The sequence below is a fragment of the Grampus griseus genome (genome assembly GCF_964374135.1).
Source record: "Grampus griseus genome assembly, chromosome: 15".
Classification (NCBI taxonomy): Eukaryota; Metazoa; Chordata; class Mammalia; order Artiodactyla; family Delphinidae; genus Grampus; species Grampus griseus.
This window is the reverse complement of record NC_139009.1, coordinates 31,314,597-31,333,159: the sequence shown is the minus strand read 5'-3', so window position 1 is coordinate 31,333,159 and position 18,563 is coordinate 31,314,597. Positions and strand designations below refer to the sequence as shown.

Genomic DNA, 18,563 nt, shown 5'->3' with positions numbered 1-18,563 from the left:
CTGAAGCAATCGAGAAGAAGCAGATACAAGAAAAGATTTCTGCCCTTCTCCTAAAAGCAGGACATAAATTTATAAAGGTGCCCCCTCTTTCTTCTCTGTACCAGGAAGGAAAGAAGTGAATTACCAGAGCTAAGTCTAGACCTTTATCAGCCAGAGCTGGTACCAGAGGAATCTACGTAACGATCCTTGCTAATACTAGCCCTGATCTACCATTAGTTTCTCCTTATATTTGCCTTCCCACAATTTGTCAGCCCTAGAAACTCAAAGTCCTTTTCCTTTGTCTTATCACTTCCCTAAAAATATATTGTTCTTAAAAATAAATAAATAAAAAATAATTTTTAAAAAAATGTATTGTTCTTTCGTTAAGATGCTATATAAACCCAAGTTCTAACCACCACTTTGAGTTACCCATCTCTGAGGGCTCCATATGCACGTTAATAACTTCTGTTTTTCTCTTGTTAATCTTTTATCAGTCAATTTATAGGACCCAACCTGAGAATTTAGGAATATAGTGGAAAAAGAGGTTTTTCCTCCCCTATTCCCATGAGGGCAGGATGTGGAGAGAGAATACGGTAAATCTGGAAGAGCTAGCAAGAAATCGGGGCTCTCCTCTCAGTCCTGTTCTCCCTATGGAATGATCACAGGTAGGACGCAACTGCCATTTGGACTTTCCTGCTGTGGCAGGCACTATGGCTGTGGACACAACAGCCATGTCTCCTGAGCTAACAGTAGCCAGACTTTATTCAGGTGTCAGGCAGGCAAGTGCTTCCTGGGGAGACTGAACCCTTAGCCATTGTCAGGGGAAGCTTGATTGGTCTAAGGGAATCACCATAATCCCATTCTACTCGCCAAGGATTGGTTTAGGAATGGTCATGTGACATAATTCTAACCAATGAGGCCTGTGGGAAATCTTCTGGGAGACTTCTGGGACGTTACACTCTTTTTTTTTTTTTTTTTGCGGTACGCGGGCTTCTCACTGTTGTGGCCTCTCCCGTTGCGGAGCACAGGCTCCGGACGCGCAGGCTCAGCAGTTCACAGGCCCAGCCGCTCTGCGGCATGTGGGATCTTCCCGGATCGGGGCACGAACCTGTGTCCCCTGCATCGGCAGGCGGACTCTCAACCAGGGAAGCCCTACGCTCATTTTAAGAATGGTTTAGGAAAAGGGGGCATGGCCTCTCTCTCCTGCTTTATTAGCCTTTGAACTATTGCTATGTGATGAAGTGACTGACACTCCTGCTGACGACCAGCAAGAGACAAGCCTGAAGGCAAAATCGCCCCTGTTGCGACAACTAAAGCCCAACAGAATTCAATCTTTAATTAACCAGCCTAGGTACAGGCTTCCTCCAGAGTTCTTGTTATGGGAGATGATACACTTTCCTTGTAGGTTAAGCCATTTTTATTTGGGTTTTCTACTATTCGGCACTAAAAGATCCTTAACTGATAAACCCACATATGTGAGTGGATGAATGTTTATCAAGCACTTTATTCATTGCATTTTAAAAAATTAGACTGACAACCCAAATTATTATGTTTCATACCTGACCTTTTCAGGAATAAAAGCAACTCCGGAAAGCTAGATATATGGGAGAATACTTAGCCAGGGGGGAAAAAAATTAGGTCTGCCATTTTAACCTGCAAATAGAACTGGAAGAGTGCTAAAACAAGAACTGTGTGATAATTTAGGAAATAAAAACATGCTCTCGAAAATACCTATGCCACAAATTTCCAAAATGAAAATCTGGGGCATATTAGTAAGAAGCATCAATTTCTCCCATGGCATAATCAAATATGACTGCAAAATCCTCTTGTATGTGTGGTTTACTGAATAGTCAGCTACTCTGTTTAACGCCTTTCAGGGGCTCTCAGACAGATTTATTTCAAGAACTCTGTCACACTTGGAGGGCAAACAAAACTGTGACCTTTTATGATTTCTCCTGTCATTTTTTTTTAACTTTCTTAAATCAGGTATGTTGGGACCTGTTCATAAGGCTAACAGGTAATTAGTTATTAATACAGCTCCCAATTTCCAAATCAGTGGTGGTGCCTGGGGACGACTTTGGGAGACTGAAGTACGCATGCTCACAGTGTCCACCAGCTCCCTGTACCAGCCTCACCCCTGAAAAACACACAACCTGGATAAAGCCCCCACTCCCACAGCCAATCAGATGGCTGTCTCTAAGCCTCCTCTATACAAGATCAAAGGGCCTCCCCTGTCCAAAAGCTAGACTCCGTTTTATAAATTAAAACTGATCGAGATTATGCTGATAACAACATGCCCTCCCCGTCACAGGCATTCTGAAAACACGCGCTCAGAGAGAAAAGGAGGGAGTCAGAGCTGGTATGCTAGGAATTGCATGTAATTGACAGAAGTCTGTAGGGCACATGAAAATCCTCTATCACGGCATCACAGGAAAAAAAATTAGGTGAGGATCACGGCTCAAAGTTCCTTTCAACTCTGTGAATCTTTGATTCTACATGTGCTTACCCATTTTCCTCCAACCAATCTGAGTTTCTTTCAGAAAGAAAAGGTAACACTGAGGAAAAAAGGAAAGAAATACATGACTTTGAGGCTTCTTCAGCAGACATCTTCTGGCTGGATTTTATCTTTTACTGCTGAATAGTAAACAGTTTCCTTGTGCCCTTTTTGTTTTGTTTGTTTCAAACACCTGAACAGAAAGACAGTATTTTTCAGAAACGTTCCTGTCAGCAGTCACTGTCGCTTCTCCTGCCACTCTAGTTCAGCCTCTTTATTTGTCTAGTATTTGTTCGTTTTAGCTTCTTTCAACCAACACCTCCATTGTCTGAACACCAAACAAACTCTCCCTAAAATATGTTAGATGCTAAGGATTAAATCACCTGGAATAAGTGATTAAGTAGCAGGGGCATAAAACAAACATACTGAGCTTCAACTGGCCCACACTCAATTATTATCATTGACCATTGTATTTTTAGTTTCTTCCCCCCTTACAGTTTATCTTCCGCTAGGTCAAACTGTCTCTCTGATGATGAGTTCCGTAATTTTTCAAACCCATGACAAGTGATCGATTCTGTTGCTTTTCAGGATAACCTCCTTGAGTACCATTTAACAGGATGCCCATGCTGAAAAATTCCATGACAACTGTAAACATGACTGTAAGCAGTTTTCAAAATTGTGAGAACATAAGAAATGGCATTCGAACTCAAATTAACCAACAGCCCCATCCGCCTGCTCAGACCCTCTTCCTCACTACTCTGGGGGTCCTTAGAGAAAGCACAACCTCACGGGGCAAGGAGGATACCGCACCCGTGTTTTTCACTGAGCAGCCTCTTCTTTGCAAAAGCAATTCGTTTCAACACTCATTAGTAACATTTGTTGACTGATTTCTGAGTGAAGCAAATGTTTACATCCCCCGCACCAAACAAAAATTCCTTAAAATGTAGACAAGAGAGATCCAAGTCACATACAGCCTCCCACCCCTACCCTCACGCCCCACTCTCCCAATCTTGCCTGCTATAGACGCTAAGGATACAAGTCAGTGCTTACTGGCATGGCAGATGGAGGCATCAGTGTTGATTTACAGTTGAGGTACCTGTCGTAAAGGGACAATGAAGCCTTCTGGAATTATCTATACATCCAGAATTTCCCACATACTTCTGGAATCACTTCCCCGTCTACCTATGTGGTATCAAATAACCCAGAGAAACCAAAAGGGAACATATTACAACCTTCTGGTCCTTGAAGGAGAAATGAGTTGATTGATTTTTTCCCATGAACAAAATACTTAAAAGTCTGAACACTGGGGGACATCCAGCAAATTACAGAAAATAAGTCAGTGTGTCCTCAGTCAGTCAAGATAACGGAAACTGAAATATGGTTTGTATTGTTCCCCTTTTTTCACTTGCTAATGCATTCCCTGATGGGTGTCCCCATGACATTATTATTTGGTCTGCAATCAGCTTATCTGGCTGAGTTACAAGAAAGATGGAATGCAGCCTGTAGTTTCCCTGTACTCTGCAGCAAACAAAGGCTGTCAGCTTCAAGAGGGCCGATGTGGGCTCTCTCAGGCTCCAAGTTCAGCTACATCCTTTTAGTTAAAACTTGCAATAAAACAGATTAATCACTGCAATCACTTTTAACCACAGGGAAACACTGTAAAAAAGTGAAAAAATAAACCATCATAAATTTTACCAGGTTTTGAAGATAAAGTCCATTTTCTACCGAAAAACGCCTTTATTTTGATAAAAATCTTTACAACCAGTTGTGCAAAGCTTTAGACAATAGCAATGGTGTAGTGGGTTTTTCTTATGGGTTTTTTAATTTATTTATTTATTTATTTTGCGGTACGCGGGCCTCTCACTGTTGTGGCCTCTCCCGTTGCGGAGCACAGGCTCCGGACGCGCAGGCTCAGCGGCCATGGCTCACGGGACCAGCCGCTCCGCGGCACGTGGGATCTTCCCAGACCAGGGCACGAACCCGTGTCCCCTGCATCGGCAGGCGGACTCTCAACTACTGCGCCACCAGGGAAGCCCTATTTTTATTCTTTTAACCAGCAAATAATACAGGAAAATGAGCCTCAGATGGTCACACAATTGAGTGTCAAAGAAGGACAGTGGAATCTCTCTGAAAGACAAGGTGGACAGACACAAGAAAGATGGACTCAGGAATAAGGACACAGTCAACCCGAGGTCACAGTTTGCTTGGCAGAGGTCAAAGGTCAGTAACCTGGGGTATACCACACTGCAGGTGGGCTCAAAGAGGAAAGGAGCGTTCACCCTTGGTAACTGTTGGGAAAACCCTAGGACCTGCCTAAATTCCTTCAATGTGGCCACTCCCCATGGTCTCCCATTTAGCATTGACACTGGGAGACTCGGTTACTCCCTCAGTGGAACGTAACTTCCAGATGCTCCCCAAACAAAAGCATATCTTCTGTGGTAATCAAGAACACTTGCAATTATGAGCAGTCTGCCTGATGGGGTTTAACGGCTCATTTTGAGCTTTGAAAAAGAAAAATCAGGAGCTAAGGAAAAAATCACAGCCACTCGGGTATAACTGGATGTGAACTTTCTATGGCATAGCCAAAAACTCTTCCGTTTTTCCCCTCAAGGCCATTGCTAAATGTTATCCATGAGACATGGTGGATACAAATGGCACTGACTCTGGCAATTTTGATCACAAACCACTTAAAGCACCAACCACTTTTGTGTTTATGAATCACTTTTAAAAGGTGACTTCCCTGTGCAGATGGAAAGAATGGAAGCAAGTATCTTTTTTTTTTTTGATAGCAGAGAGGCGAGTAAGAATCTAATTTCTATGCAAGATAACCTTCAGGAGTGTTAGCAACAGGATGTGTTGAAACATAGGGTATCACACTTGGGTAACGCTGTGCCTAAGGTCAGAAATGATACAGAAATAAAATGCATCTTCTTCTGTCCCCTGTGCAAGATGAATACGTGTGATACAACGGTGGCCTAGGAGACCGACCACAGAGGTCAGCCATGATAGTAAACAAACAGTCCTTCTTCTTCTGCCCAGATGAGAAACTCAGCTTTGCTGATGTGCAGTGAGAACAGCAGTCTTCCAAGAGGAGCGTATACATGCCAGGCGGTACACAAGCAGTCCTTTGGAAAGTGTGGATGAAAATAGTTGAACTTCTTTTTCTATTTATTACCCCATCCCTTCAAGGGTTGCTTTTGTCTGTGTTTCATGATGTATATGTCAGGACAGTCCATGCACCTGATTTTAAAATGAATAAATATAAATTACATAGCGTGAGGCTGAAGACAAGTTTGGAGACCACTGCCTTGAGAAGTAAAGAAAGAAAAAGGAAGTCTTAATGATACCCCCAGCACCCCCAAAACTGAGGAATCCCTTTGCCAGCAGCATCTTCTGGTCCAAGAGAAGGTCTGAGGACAGTATGTGAACAAATGGGTCAGGGAAGAGAAACAGTGCTTGCCTCTCAGATTTCCCAGATACATCTGCTCTTGGGAGATAATTATTCTAACACAAATGATACTTTGGTCTACAAATGAGCTGGAGAAAATCATCAATCTATTTCTGTGTCAGGTAGAACGTAGTGGGTCCTGTACAGACTATTAATTTCATGGAAAATAAGCCAACAGGGGAAACAGATATATCATTAGCAGAGTGAAGAAGAGACCCAAGGAATTCCTACCAATCCTCCTACTTTCTTTTACTTGCAGAGAGTGAAATGACAAAGTATTTATGTCCTACTGTCTTTGATATCTCTGTTTATCTCATTAAAGGAAAAATGCTTCTGAAACCACAAGGACATGCTGTATTTCACGTTTCGAGAATTCAGTCCCAAATGATTTATCCAGGTTAACAGTGTGCCTGCAGAATTAGAATCTTCACATTACTGAAATTCTATCACTTTTAACTCCATAAAAACAAAACACTGCAACATTCATTTTCCTTTTGTTTATTGCAGGCAATATATAACATTAGGATTTGGTTTACATAAACAAAGTACATCTATTTGAAAAATAGTGTTAATTGTTTTTAATGAAATTTTTTAATTAAAATTTTTTTTTCAATGAAAGTTAAGGCTAGTAAGAACAGTTGGCACTTTTGATATCATTTCAATGACTAACTCCTATTCAAAATTAATTTCTCCAAAGTTCCACATAATGTATTCACAAGACTCTTCAATGTTTATTTATTAAACTCAGTGTTTTCAGTAACTGAAAGAAGCATTATAGAATGTTTCCAACTGAGTCTCCTTCCATCTGTCCTCCTATTTTACTGTTCAACCAGTAGTTTAAACCTAAGAATTGCACTTGGAACAGAATGGCCGGGCGTCCCCCAAAGGGTACAGCTCTCCATCACTCTGCACTGTATTTTCTGTCACGTACTTACCAGCTCTAGCAGCTTGCACAGCGTTCTTCCCACAGCCTACTAAGAGTAATGACTATATAATCCACTAGAAAATAACTCCACCACTTGATATAAACTCTATTAGGGCAGGCATTTTTATCCATTTTGTTCAATCCTGTATCTTCTATACCTAAAACAATACCTGGCTTTCAATATATATTTATTGAGGGAATAAACTGGATGAACGAAGGAATAAAGAACCTACTCTTTTATTTTGCGTTACGCGGGCCTCTCACTGTTGTGGCCTCTCCCGTTGCGGAGCACAGGCTCCGGATGCGCAGGCTCAGCGGCCATGGCTCACGGGCCCAGCCGCTCCGCGGCACGTGGGATCTTCCCGGACCGGGGCACGAACCCGTGTCCCCTGCATCGGCAGGCGGACTCTCAACCACTGCGCCACCAGGGAAGCCCAAGAACCTACTCTTTAAACCCATTCTCTCAAGTTCCTACCACAAGGCTCCTTCAACTATTCTAGCCCCCCTGTTGCTGGGTGGAGGATGACTTCATTTGCATACTTATCAGAGACTGTCTTTACAGTGACAAGCAAAGCTTCCTTAGCAACAAAAGTTAACTGCAAGAAGGGTCTATGTATGGAAGAATAAGTTAGTCAATTGACCAGCTCAAACACAAAAGAATCCCCACATGTGTAGCCGAAATCTCCCTAATATGACCTTGCACATAACAGCCTTTCGATGGGCATTTGTTTTATTGGATAGTAAACTATGGTAATATAGTGTGAACTTAATATCTCTACAGCATGTGTAAGTTCCCATGTTATCCCAGTGGGCAAGATAGTGAAATGTGGATTAGTCAATACAGTAAGAGGAAAAACAACAGTATGCAAACTGTGCTGGTGGCTGGTCTTTCGTCAGCCTGGGAGAGTAGCATCGAGTTCTAGTCTTGGTCCTTAACGGATTTATCTATAACTTTACCTCCATTCTTACTGAAGGTCCTGGTTGGAGGTCCAATCTAGGGGAGACCTTCTAGGGTCACTCTGGGCTAGAAGTAAACAGAATCATAATGAAAGGGTGACAATCAGAGTTTGATGATTTTCCCAAATACTTGTCCCAAAGAGACCGCTGCTCTTCTGGCTCATGTGATTTCTCTTAAGTGGATGAACACTACAGAGCCTATATGCTGCACTTCTAAGCCAATCTCTTATTCTCCACATCGTCTGTTTCTTTTTCCTCTACATCTCTCAGAAATATTTTCCCAGCCTCCAGGAAATGCAAACAATTCCAATTGTGAGAGGTCTTCCATATTATCAACTCTACATTTTCCCCTCTGTAACTTTCACCCACCTCCTGGCTTTGTTTTTGGTTTTTTTTTTGCGGTACGCGGGCCCCTCACTGTTGTGGCCTCTCCCGTTGCGGAGCACAGGCTCCGGACGCGCAGGCTCAGCGGCCATGGCTCACGGGACCAGCCGCTCCGCAGCATGTGGGATCTTCCCAGACTGGGGCACGAACCCGCGTCTCCTGCATCGGCAGGCGGACTCTCAATCACTGCGCCACCAGGGAAGCCCCCACCTCCTGGCTTTGTGCTCTAAGTCCACACGAAGAAAGGCTGACCTCTTTTTCCCTCAAAAGCTCATTAAGTATGTCAGGCACTTCTTGTGGCCCTTTCCACCCCTCCCCACGCTCCCATCTGAGTCCACTTTTCTTCATTTCCTATCGTTAACATTTCTAAATCTTAGGACTCATAAGGTAGTTCAGAAAAGAAAGTAAGAATGAAATGTGGGACCCTAGTTGTCCAAAGTTTTTAATTAGATGTCATGTTGATTTCTAGTTATACAGGGCTCATTTAAGACATTCATACCACAGCCACAGATGTCAAAATACACCACAAATGCCAAATTCATATCACAGATGCCAAAACAAAGGTAATAATGTTTACCTAACATGGGTGTCAAAATCATCTGTTGAAATTATTCTTAGAATCACAGAATTTTAAAGCTGTTCATTTCACCCATTCATCTCACAGATGATGAAACTGAGATCTAGAAGAGTTATGTAGGTAGCCCAAGGTAGATGAGTAGCAATACTGAAAGTACTTGAGGCCCTTCTGGCCATCTCCCAAACAACAAATTATGATCAAGGACGTAACGTACTGAACGTCTGTCATTTCCTCCAAACTCCTCATGTCAATAATGTCAGGCTTCCCAGGAAGCTAAATTTACATTGCTATTAGTACAACAATGACAGATTTTAGAACTAGAAAATCCCCTAAAGAACAGTGAGCCTTCCTACTATGAACTAGAAAACTGAAGGCCAAGGAGGCCTGGACACTTGTTGGAGGAAGCCCTGCGATTTAGCAGTAGAGCCAGCAATGGAGCCCAGGTCTTCTGATGACAACCTAGAACTCTTCAGTATCCTACAAAAAGGATTAGCTAAACACCATCAATATTACAAATCTGAGATCGTTTTTTTTTTGTTTTGTTTTGTTTTTTTGCGGTACGCGGGCCTCACTGCTGTGGTCTCTCCTGTTGTGGAGCACAGCCTCCGGATGCGCAGGCTCAGCGGCCATGGCTCACGGGCCCAGCCTCTCCACGGCACGTGGGATCCTCCCAGACCGGGGCACGAACCCGTGTCCCCTGCATCGGCAGACGGACTCTCAACCACTGCGCCACCAGGGAAGCCCTGAGATCGTTTTAATACAAACTTGCATTTATGACTAGAAAACTATAATTCTTTTAATTAGCACACAAGTTCTGTCTTAGGAAAGTGCTAGGCTGGACAACTGTTTGTCAGAAAGATGTAGAAGAAGGGAGTCAACAATGCGGGGGAGGTTGGATTGAATGACCGCTAAAGTCCCTTCAGCCTCTAGGATTATTCGATTCTGAACTTCCCTGGAGCTCGGCACCTCAGCTAGCCAGCCCAGGTGGGGAGGTGGGGAATGTGCAAGTGTCCTGTGGGACACCCTCTCCTGCCTGCCATTGGATTGAATGAACTCTACCCTGCTGTTTCAGGCATTATTCTATATCCAGTTTACATGCAATCAAATACTCTCGGCAGAGGAAGAGCGTAAGGAAATGCAGCTCTAGTCATTTCCAAAGACAGACTACACTGCTTAGCTTTCAAAATTGCCTTGCCTAAGCGAGCATTCCATAACCGAACCTCCAAATTCAGCTTTTACAGTTTGTTCATGTACTGTGCTACTATCCAAATTAATTATGCAGCATCTTCACGAGGAGAAATCAGATTTGGATGTGAGTTAGGAGAGGAAAGAATACAGCTCCCTTCCCAAAGGAAGGTTAGTGTATCTGCTTCCCCCCAAGAGCGCTGGAGTCCTTCCACACACAGACAGATTTCAGATGGCAGTCCCCAGCTGAGCTAGCCATGGGAAGGAAGAAGTTGACATGTTTGAGAAATGAGGAATACGCCAACGAACAACACTCTGAGGCCAACATGTTATTAACCCCCTCCTTTCCATGTAATTCCATTCCAAACCGGAATTCAACACAAATCTGCTTCTTTGCTTTCCTGAATGGCTACTAAATCTTTAAATGTACTGATTTTAGACGTCTTCTTTTTTCGCAATAATGAGTCCCAGGGAAGAAGGTGGGTTGTTTTATTCTTTCCATCTCAGAGAAAAAGAATTTGTAATAAGGTCAAGCTCGGAAAGTTAGAAGGAAGCCTCAGCAGTAGGACTGTCACACTGAATATTCTTACATGAATGACATTTACCAAAAAAATTCAATCGATCCGATTATGCACATGGGAGCCAGGTGTCACCTAGACCTCAGAAGAGCAAATTGATGCTCTACAACTCAGTGTCAAATAACAAAACAACAACAAAAACAGCCTTACGAGGTATCACAAATTTAAGAGAGAGTGATTCTGTAGAGACTCCATGTGCAAATACGGAAAGCTCTACTTTAAAAGGCTTGGACCGGTTTTCCACTCTCCTCGCCCTGGTGTGACTAGCCTAAGGATGGTGTGCCCAGTCATCAGGAAGGTTGGAAAAAAGTAGATGTCCTATCGGCATTCAGCTGCCTCCACCAATGCATTAATGTTATCTGAGGTCTAACCCAAAGGAACCCTGCACTTCGGGGGTTTAGAGGAAGGTTCCTCCCGCCTCCTGAGCTCCCCATTAGCCTGCCAGGCTGGCATACCACATCAGTCCCGTCTGCTACCAACATCAGCACAATACAAGAAAAAGCCCTTTTCCTCCTCTTCTGAGGTTTGCAACCACTTTTCCTTCAAAGGTATTTCTAAAAGGAAAGTACAACTTAAGGGAAGGAGCCCAACTGGGAAAGGTCGGGTCTTTTTGATGTTTACCTTCCCGGGGAGCAGCGTCCAGAAAACAGACCCGTGCGTTCCAAGTCAGGCACGTGTACAAAGACAGCGAAGGACGAGAGGCGAGGAGAAGAGGGGGGAAAGGAGGCCAAGGAAGCAAAGGAGATAGAGGCGGGGGGCTGAAGCCCAGACTTGAGGGAAGAGGGGAAAAAGAAAAGGAGGATGGAGAGGAAAGAAGAGAGCCGGGGAAAGAAAGAGGAGCGGGAGAGAACAAGGGAGGGACGGGGAAAGAAAGAGAGAGGGGAGGGGTAAAGAAAGGAGGCGGTGGGGGAGACGAAAGAATGTGCCGGGGACGCGGCGGGGAGGCGGCCGCGGGGACAGGCGCGCCCCTGGGGAGCCGCGGGCTGCTTTCCACGCGCGGGCGCCCGGGGCGCAGGGCGCGCCCGCCGCTCACCTTTCAGGATGAGGGTGTCGATGTCCCGGTCGATGCCCAGGAAGTAGCACTTCCTCCAGAGGCCCGAATAGGTGGCGAAGAGCGGCCGGCCGCACTCGGCGTCCAGCCCGCCGAGCCCCAGCAGCGAGCGCCAGGACTCGGGGTCGGCGCGCCCGGGGCCGCCCGGGAGCAGCCGGCGCCCGAGGGGGGGCGAGTCCCGCAGCGGCAGGTGAGACAGCGGCATCAGGCGGTTCTTCTGGTCCGGGGGGTCGGCGCCCGCGCGGCTGCGCTCGCAGCTCTCCTTGTGGCGCCGGGGGTCGGTCTCGTACCAGTGGTCGGTGAAGATGGCCGTGACCAGCAGCCCCAGGGAGCAGAGGCTGAGGCCGAGGCTGAGCGCCGTGACGAGCGCCCGCGGCTCCATGGCTGCCCGCCCCGCCGCGGCCGCCGGTGGGCTCGCGCGCCGCCGCCAGACACAATGCACTTGGCCTCCGCTCGCTCCGCGCTCCCCCACCTGCCCCCCACCTCCCGCCCGCCCTCGGCTCGCGGCCCGGCGCGCTCCCTCCTCGGCTCACTTTCGACCGCGCGCCCGCCCCCTCCCCGGTCCGCCGCTCCGCGCCTCCCCGAGCCTCGAGCGCTCCCTCGCCCCCCGCCTCTCCCGCAGCCCCCTCGCCTCCCTCCCGGCGCCGCCACCCCCGCGCACCCCTGCGCCCGCTCTGCACCTCGCGACCAACCCGTCCTCCCTGCTCTCCCGCGATCCCCCTTCCCTTGTGGATCCCTCCTCGCCGCCCTCACTTCTCCCTCGTCCCTTCCTCTCTCCTCTTCACCCTGTCCCTACTTTCCCCCTACTTTTCTTCAACTCTTCCTCCCTCTCTTTTCGTCCCTCTGTTGGCCTCCTCCTTGTCGCTTTCTATCGCTGCCCTGGACGCGATGTTTCTCTCCAGCTACCCCCGAGCACACTGCCTGCCGTCCTCTCCCCTCCAACGACCTGAAAAGACATCCACCAACATCAGACCTAGTCTTGTCACTTGTCCAAGTTGATGTTGATCAGTGTCGCGTTTTCTACCCAGAAACAAATCCCATCCGGGTCGGGCTGCGTGGTGATATTTAACTCTTAGGAATCTCGATCTGGAGACGAAGACCCTTTCTCCGTCCTCCTGAAGGATGCAGCCTCGGAGACCCCTCGGCAGCTCTATCTCCCTGTCATCCTCCCTTTCTCTCTCACTTGCCCACGGCAGCCTCTCAGCGCTCTCTCCGCTCCAGCCCCTCTTCTGAAAGAAAGGCACCAAGCGTCACTGGAGCCATAGGTCTCTAGGGCCAGAGATTTTCTCCCACTCCAGCCTGCTCGGAGATGGACTTCTTTTTCGTTGACCACCTCCATCTCCCGCCGGAGTGACGGCCTCCTGGCATTTCTAGAAGCGCACAGGATCAATAAGCCCTTGCAATGGCACCTGCTCTGTGAGGTGATTACTGCCTTTGAATAAAGCAAGCCCTTAGTAATAAATCAGAGGAATGATTTGTTTTTTATCTCCTGTGCAAGTTTCTTGCATGGACTGTGAGGGTCAGCAGCGAAGCAAAGTCAACATCTCAGCCTGCGTCTGTTTTCCAGGGCACTGGGCAGTCGCAGATGTTAATTCGGAGAATGGCAGGCAGATTCACATTTTCTACAATGAGGAAACGTTAGGACTCAGGGTCCTGAGTTAATTGTGTTGTGCAGCCTCACGACAAAGGAGCAATACCCTCGTGCCACTTAGTGCCCCTGGGGCCACATCACAGACAGAAAACCATGCTGCGTGAGCCCAGGGATGCCAATTCTTGTGTTCTTATGCTGTGAAATATTAATGATCAAAAGATGATGAGGCATTCATTAGATGCTGAATGTCATTACTCCACGATTTAATGGGACTTACTAATTAGTGCCCCACATCAATTGGTATGAATGTGATTTATATATTTCCTCTGAAGTGACATCTGTAAGGGTGATATAAGAAACTTGCTGGGATTTATTTTCGTTGCTGTTTGTACTCAGCATCTTCAGAGGGTTTATTTCCCATGAAGACTGTGTACCTCTCCTGAGCACCTCCGTTCACAGATAGATCACTTAAGCAAATCCTTCAGTCATACTGGATGCCCCGTGCCCATTTCTGCTGACCTGACAATGTGAATTATTACCTGAATTTTATCACAGCTTCAGCAAGATCTATGGTGAGCTTCAGTCTAATTAAGGAAGACAAAGAATTATAATTTTAGTGTTCCTCTCACCTATAAGCTTTTCCTTAACAGGAACCGCTAAGCTCATCAAAGGAGTCTTATCTGGATTTACACAAAAATGATGAGACTTAGAAGCTCTCTTTTATTTATACTCTCTCTATACTATGTGTAAATTCCTAAATCTTTATGGATACAGAGAGAATATCTTTAACTGTGAGCCCACGGCCGATATCTGAAATTCGCTCAAGTTGTCATGTGTCCTTTTATATTTTAAAACACCTCTTGAGATAAAGATATCAGATAAAGATAAAGATATTACAAACCTTGCAAGTTCCAAGGGTGGTCAAACCTTTAGCAACTCTTCACCCCCTTTTTCAAACCCTGAGTTACTCTAAGAAAAAAATATTCTGCCACATTTCAGAGTCATCTGATTATCTTCACACCATAACCATGACCCGACTGGGGCTGACAGAAGGAAACCTCTTTTTCAGGCACTTATGTTTAACTTAAAAGAAAGTAATGTTCTGCTTCATTTTCCTAGCCAGAACCCTTGATCATACCCTTCTCAGAAAATAGCACGATCCTTGAAGTGCATTTATGTCTATGTTGAAGACCAGTCTCAGCATATAATCCAAAGGTTACTATGTGATGGATTACCCTTGACAGTATTCCATAAACAATGTCACACGTTACAAATACGGGCCAGCAGCAGGTAATGAGAGCACTGCCTCCGCTGGTGTAGCATTAACAGCATCAGCGGGGATGTGACATATGATGTGTGTACAGGTTTTGCTACAGCAACTGCGTATCGTTCCATCCACGTTCTTACATCTTCTCTTTTGGATATTTCCAACAATGAACTATCACCCACGAGCCCCACTCTGTTAAGGGAGTGGGAAATACAAAGATGAATCAATGGTTCCCATCTTCTGGATGCTCCCAGTCTAGTGGTGAGAGACAGACACATAGATTTTTCTGTGCACTGTAGCACAAAGCAGAACAAAGTGTGTGGCAACGTGGACAATGAAGAGACCAACCACCTGGGGAAGTCAGGAAGGCTACTTAGAGACAGTAACTTTTGAGTTGACTCTCAAAGGATGAGTTAAACTTTACCAAGAGGACTAGATCAGAGACACTGGCATTCCACTCAATATGTCTGACTTACGTATCTACCCGACAGATTTGGAGGCTTCCATATTTGAGCCCACTGTAAAAGAAGAATGCTCTTCTGTGTTTTTAAGTCATAAAGTTGACATCTTCTAATCCCTGACCACAAGCTAAATACTGGCAGGCGAGGAGAAGCAGGAGTCTAAGCCAGAGCACAGTCGATGTATGAGGGCATTTAGCCTGGCAGGTAGTCAAGATGATGGGAGATCACATACCCAACCAGAACACCGAGGCATGTCTCAGCAGTGCTGAGGGCGGTGCCGTGCCCTCAACGTTTTCAAACTTAGCTTCTTCTTCACTTGTCTTAAATTTCCCTTTGCCATCTCCAGATCTGATATCACCAATATCTCCCTTGGAGAATAACAGTGTCCTAAAACGACAGGGATAGAGCTAGAGAATTTCCACCTGGGCGTTTCACTGTGTTGTAGAACTCAGTATGTCTAAAGGTCAACTCATATTTCCCTGTGGTCCAACTGCCCCTCCTCACTTCTCTCTCTTTCTGGTGTTGACAAGTCAGTCAAGACACTCAGACCCAATATTTCAGAATTTTCTATCGCATTCACAAAGTGGTAGGGTTTCTTCCTTTTAAATGTCTTTATAGCCAATCTTTCCTCTTCATTTCTACCACTTGCTGTCACTATGCCTCTATCACCTCACATCTGGATTATTATTCCAGCTCCCTCCTTGGCCCCAGTGATTCCAGGACAGCTGGGCTCACGGGCAGATCATCCTGAAGTTATCCTGGACACTGATGCCAAATGCATCTTCCTCCAGTGCTGTTTTGATGACGTCATCCTTCAGCACCCAACTCTCCTTTCTAGGTTAGAGAGAATTATCCTCTATATTACACTAGAGTCCTTCTTTGTTACTGTCAGTAGTCCCGTAGCATTTAAACATCCCAATTTATGTGTTGGCCATGTTTAAATATTGAGAAAACAAAACACCTTTGCCTTCTCCAAACACACTTATCATAATATCTAGGTGCTTTATGACATTCATCGTACTTCTCTACACAGAAAGTTCTTAAATAAATATTTTCTTACAAAAAGGTACACACACACACAGGGGGAGAGAGAGAGAGAGAGAGAGAGAGAGAGATCTCCAATTATCACAGAGCTATGGCAATGATTTATTGACATACCTATGCTAAGCTAACCATGCTAGCCATGAATATTCTAAAAGGCTTTCACCCTTTTGCCCCACTGCTAAGACCAAAAGCAATATCTTTCCTCATCTCAAACATTTAAATTCCGTAGAATTTACACTATGAAGTTTAACCAAAACCACACACTGGACTTCCCTGGTGCCTCAGTGGTTAAGAATCCACCTGCCAGTGCAGGGGACATAGGTTCAAGCCCTAGTCCAGGAAGATCACACATGCCGCAGCACAACTAAGCCCGTGCGCCACAGCTACTGAGCCTGTGCTCTAGGGCCCGCGAACCACGACTACTGAGCCTGCGTGCCACAACTACTGAAGCCCATGCGCCTAGAGCCCGTGCTCTGCAACAAGAGAAGCCACCGCAATGAGAAGCCCGCACACCACAATAAGAGAGTAGCCCCTGCTCGCTGCAACTAGAGAAAGTCCGCCCACAGCAACAAAGACCCAATGCAGCGATAAATAAAATTAATTAATTAATTAATTAAAAAACCAAAACAAAACCACACACTGGCTCTCAAAAAGAGGAGGGGTTTATTCATGGTACTATCAGACATTTTTCCAGCATTTAATGTAAGGATAGAGTCAATTATGTTATTGATCTATGATATGTCAATTCTGCAAATAATTGAGATATCTTATTTTAACATGATCATTCTAAACTGTTCCCCACTAACAATTTTATTTTAAGTCAATAACATTTATTGAGCACCTCCAGGGTAAGTTATTGTGCTGGGTCCCACTGCATTATGCAAAGATGAAACAAAACCCATGGCCTGTGCCCTCAGGGAGCTTTAGGTTAGTGGAGGAGAAAGATAGAAATGCAAGAGGCTATAAAGAGGGATGCCTGGACTGAGTGCTGTCACAGAGGTGCAGACAAAATTCAACAGGGAAACCTAGTGCAGGGAGATCAGTTTCCAGTGGGAAGAAGTTGGTTGAGCCAAGTAGATAGACGCTGTCTCAGGGAGGCCTTGGAGGAAGCAAGGCATCTTCTGTATATGTGTCAATTTAGTCCGGGGCAAAGCCAAAAGTAAATTTTAGAAGTAGCACCTACCATGGTCCTCCTCTCTACCCTACACATGTGGTAATTCATCTTGCCATTTTGTCACTAACTGGAAGCCTGGAACCAGAAAATACCACAAAGCCCTGAAATAGATGGTGCCTGATAAGTTTCTCATTTCACTGACACACCACGGAATGTCACCATTCTTTTTCACATTCCTGGATTAAGCTGTTTCCTTTTCGGAGCCTTTAAGCACATATGGTGGAAAAAAAAAAAAAAAAAACACGTTCAAAGAAACCCAAAACCATGTTAAGTCCCACTCAGAGTGTGATGTTTTAGCAGATGGTGGCTCATTATTGCCATACCTAACTGTATTCCCCGCCTTATCTGTGTGTCTGGATACTGGCTTTCTAAGTTGAGGGCTAGTTCAGCTCGTTCAGGCCATGTTTGACAACCAAGGCAGAGCTGGACATAACTAAGATAGGTATGTACTCTCTCTGATTCACAGCAGCCTATGATGCTGCCCAGGTGAACAAAATCTGTTGTTTCCAGGTGTCTCTCCTTTTTCTTACCCTTGAACCTCATCTCTGAGTTGTATCTACTCAGAGGCACCAGGATCTGGGGGATACACGTGCACAGGAGTCAGACGACCTATAAATTCCAGACCTACTACTTCTTACCTGCTCATCCTTAGCCAGTTACTCTGAGCAAGTTCTGAAAACCAGGGATATCAACATCTACCTCTCGGGATTAATGAGTCATCATTATCACATGCTAAATATGTTTCCTCCCACTCTTCCCTACTCCATCCACGTAAACACAGAAACATGCTTCAGGAAACCCACAGCCTAATCACATTAAGCCCACGTCATTTAAATGTCATAAATACAAATAGCTAAATAAGTTACTGATGACATGATTTTTTTCCTGTTACTTATTATTCATCTTATTCTTGTAGGAGAGGCAACCTACTATTCTTGTTTGTTCAGTTAACATGTAGTGAGCACCTGTGGGCCAGGGAGAGCGCATTCCCGGGAGAGGGGACTGCCAGTGCAAAGGTCCTGAGGCATGAAAGAGCTCTGTATCACTGGGGAACTGGAAAGACCACTGTAGCTACAGAGTAGTGAATGAGGCAGTGAGCAGTATGAGATTCAGCTGCAAAGTTGGTCAGCAGCCAGTTCACACATGGCCTAGAAGGGCATCCTATGAAGTTTGGACTTCGGTCATAAGAAAACCTTGGCAGGGTGTTAAGGAGGGGAGGGGCACGAGTTGATTCATATATTAAACGTCACAGACGACTAAGTGAAAAATGAACTGGGGCTGGGGATGGCAAGTATGAAAGCAGGGAAACCAGTCAGGAGGCTATTTCAATAGTTCAGACAAGGGATGTCAGTAGCTCAGACTAAAGACACAGCAGTGGAGGAAGAGAGGTGGGTCGAGGTTGAACTCATGGAATTACTGGGAGTCCAGATGACGGAAAGGAAAAATCA

At 45.5% G+C, this 18,563-nt stretch overlaps 1 protein-coding gene across 1 annotated transcript in view; it reads right to left on the bottom strand.

The window, feature by feature from the left end:
* Positions 1-11,960, bottom strand: part of TMEM178A (transmembrane protein 178A) — a gene marked incomplete at both ends in the record, with an annotated part of 48,962 nt that extends 37,002 nt beyond the window's left edge. The window contains one exon of the mRNA XM_082671789.1: positions 11,561-11,960. Coding sequence (XP_082527915.1) covers positions 11,561-11,960 — 400 coding nt within the window. The remainder of the gene's footprint in view (positions 1-11,560) is intronic.
* Positions 11,961-18,563: the final 6,603 nt, after the last annotated feature.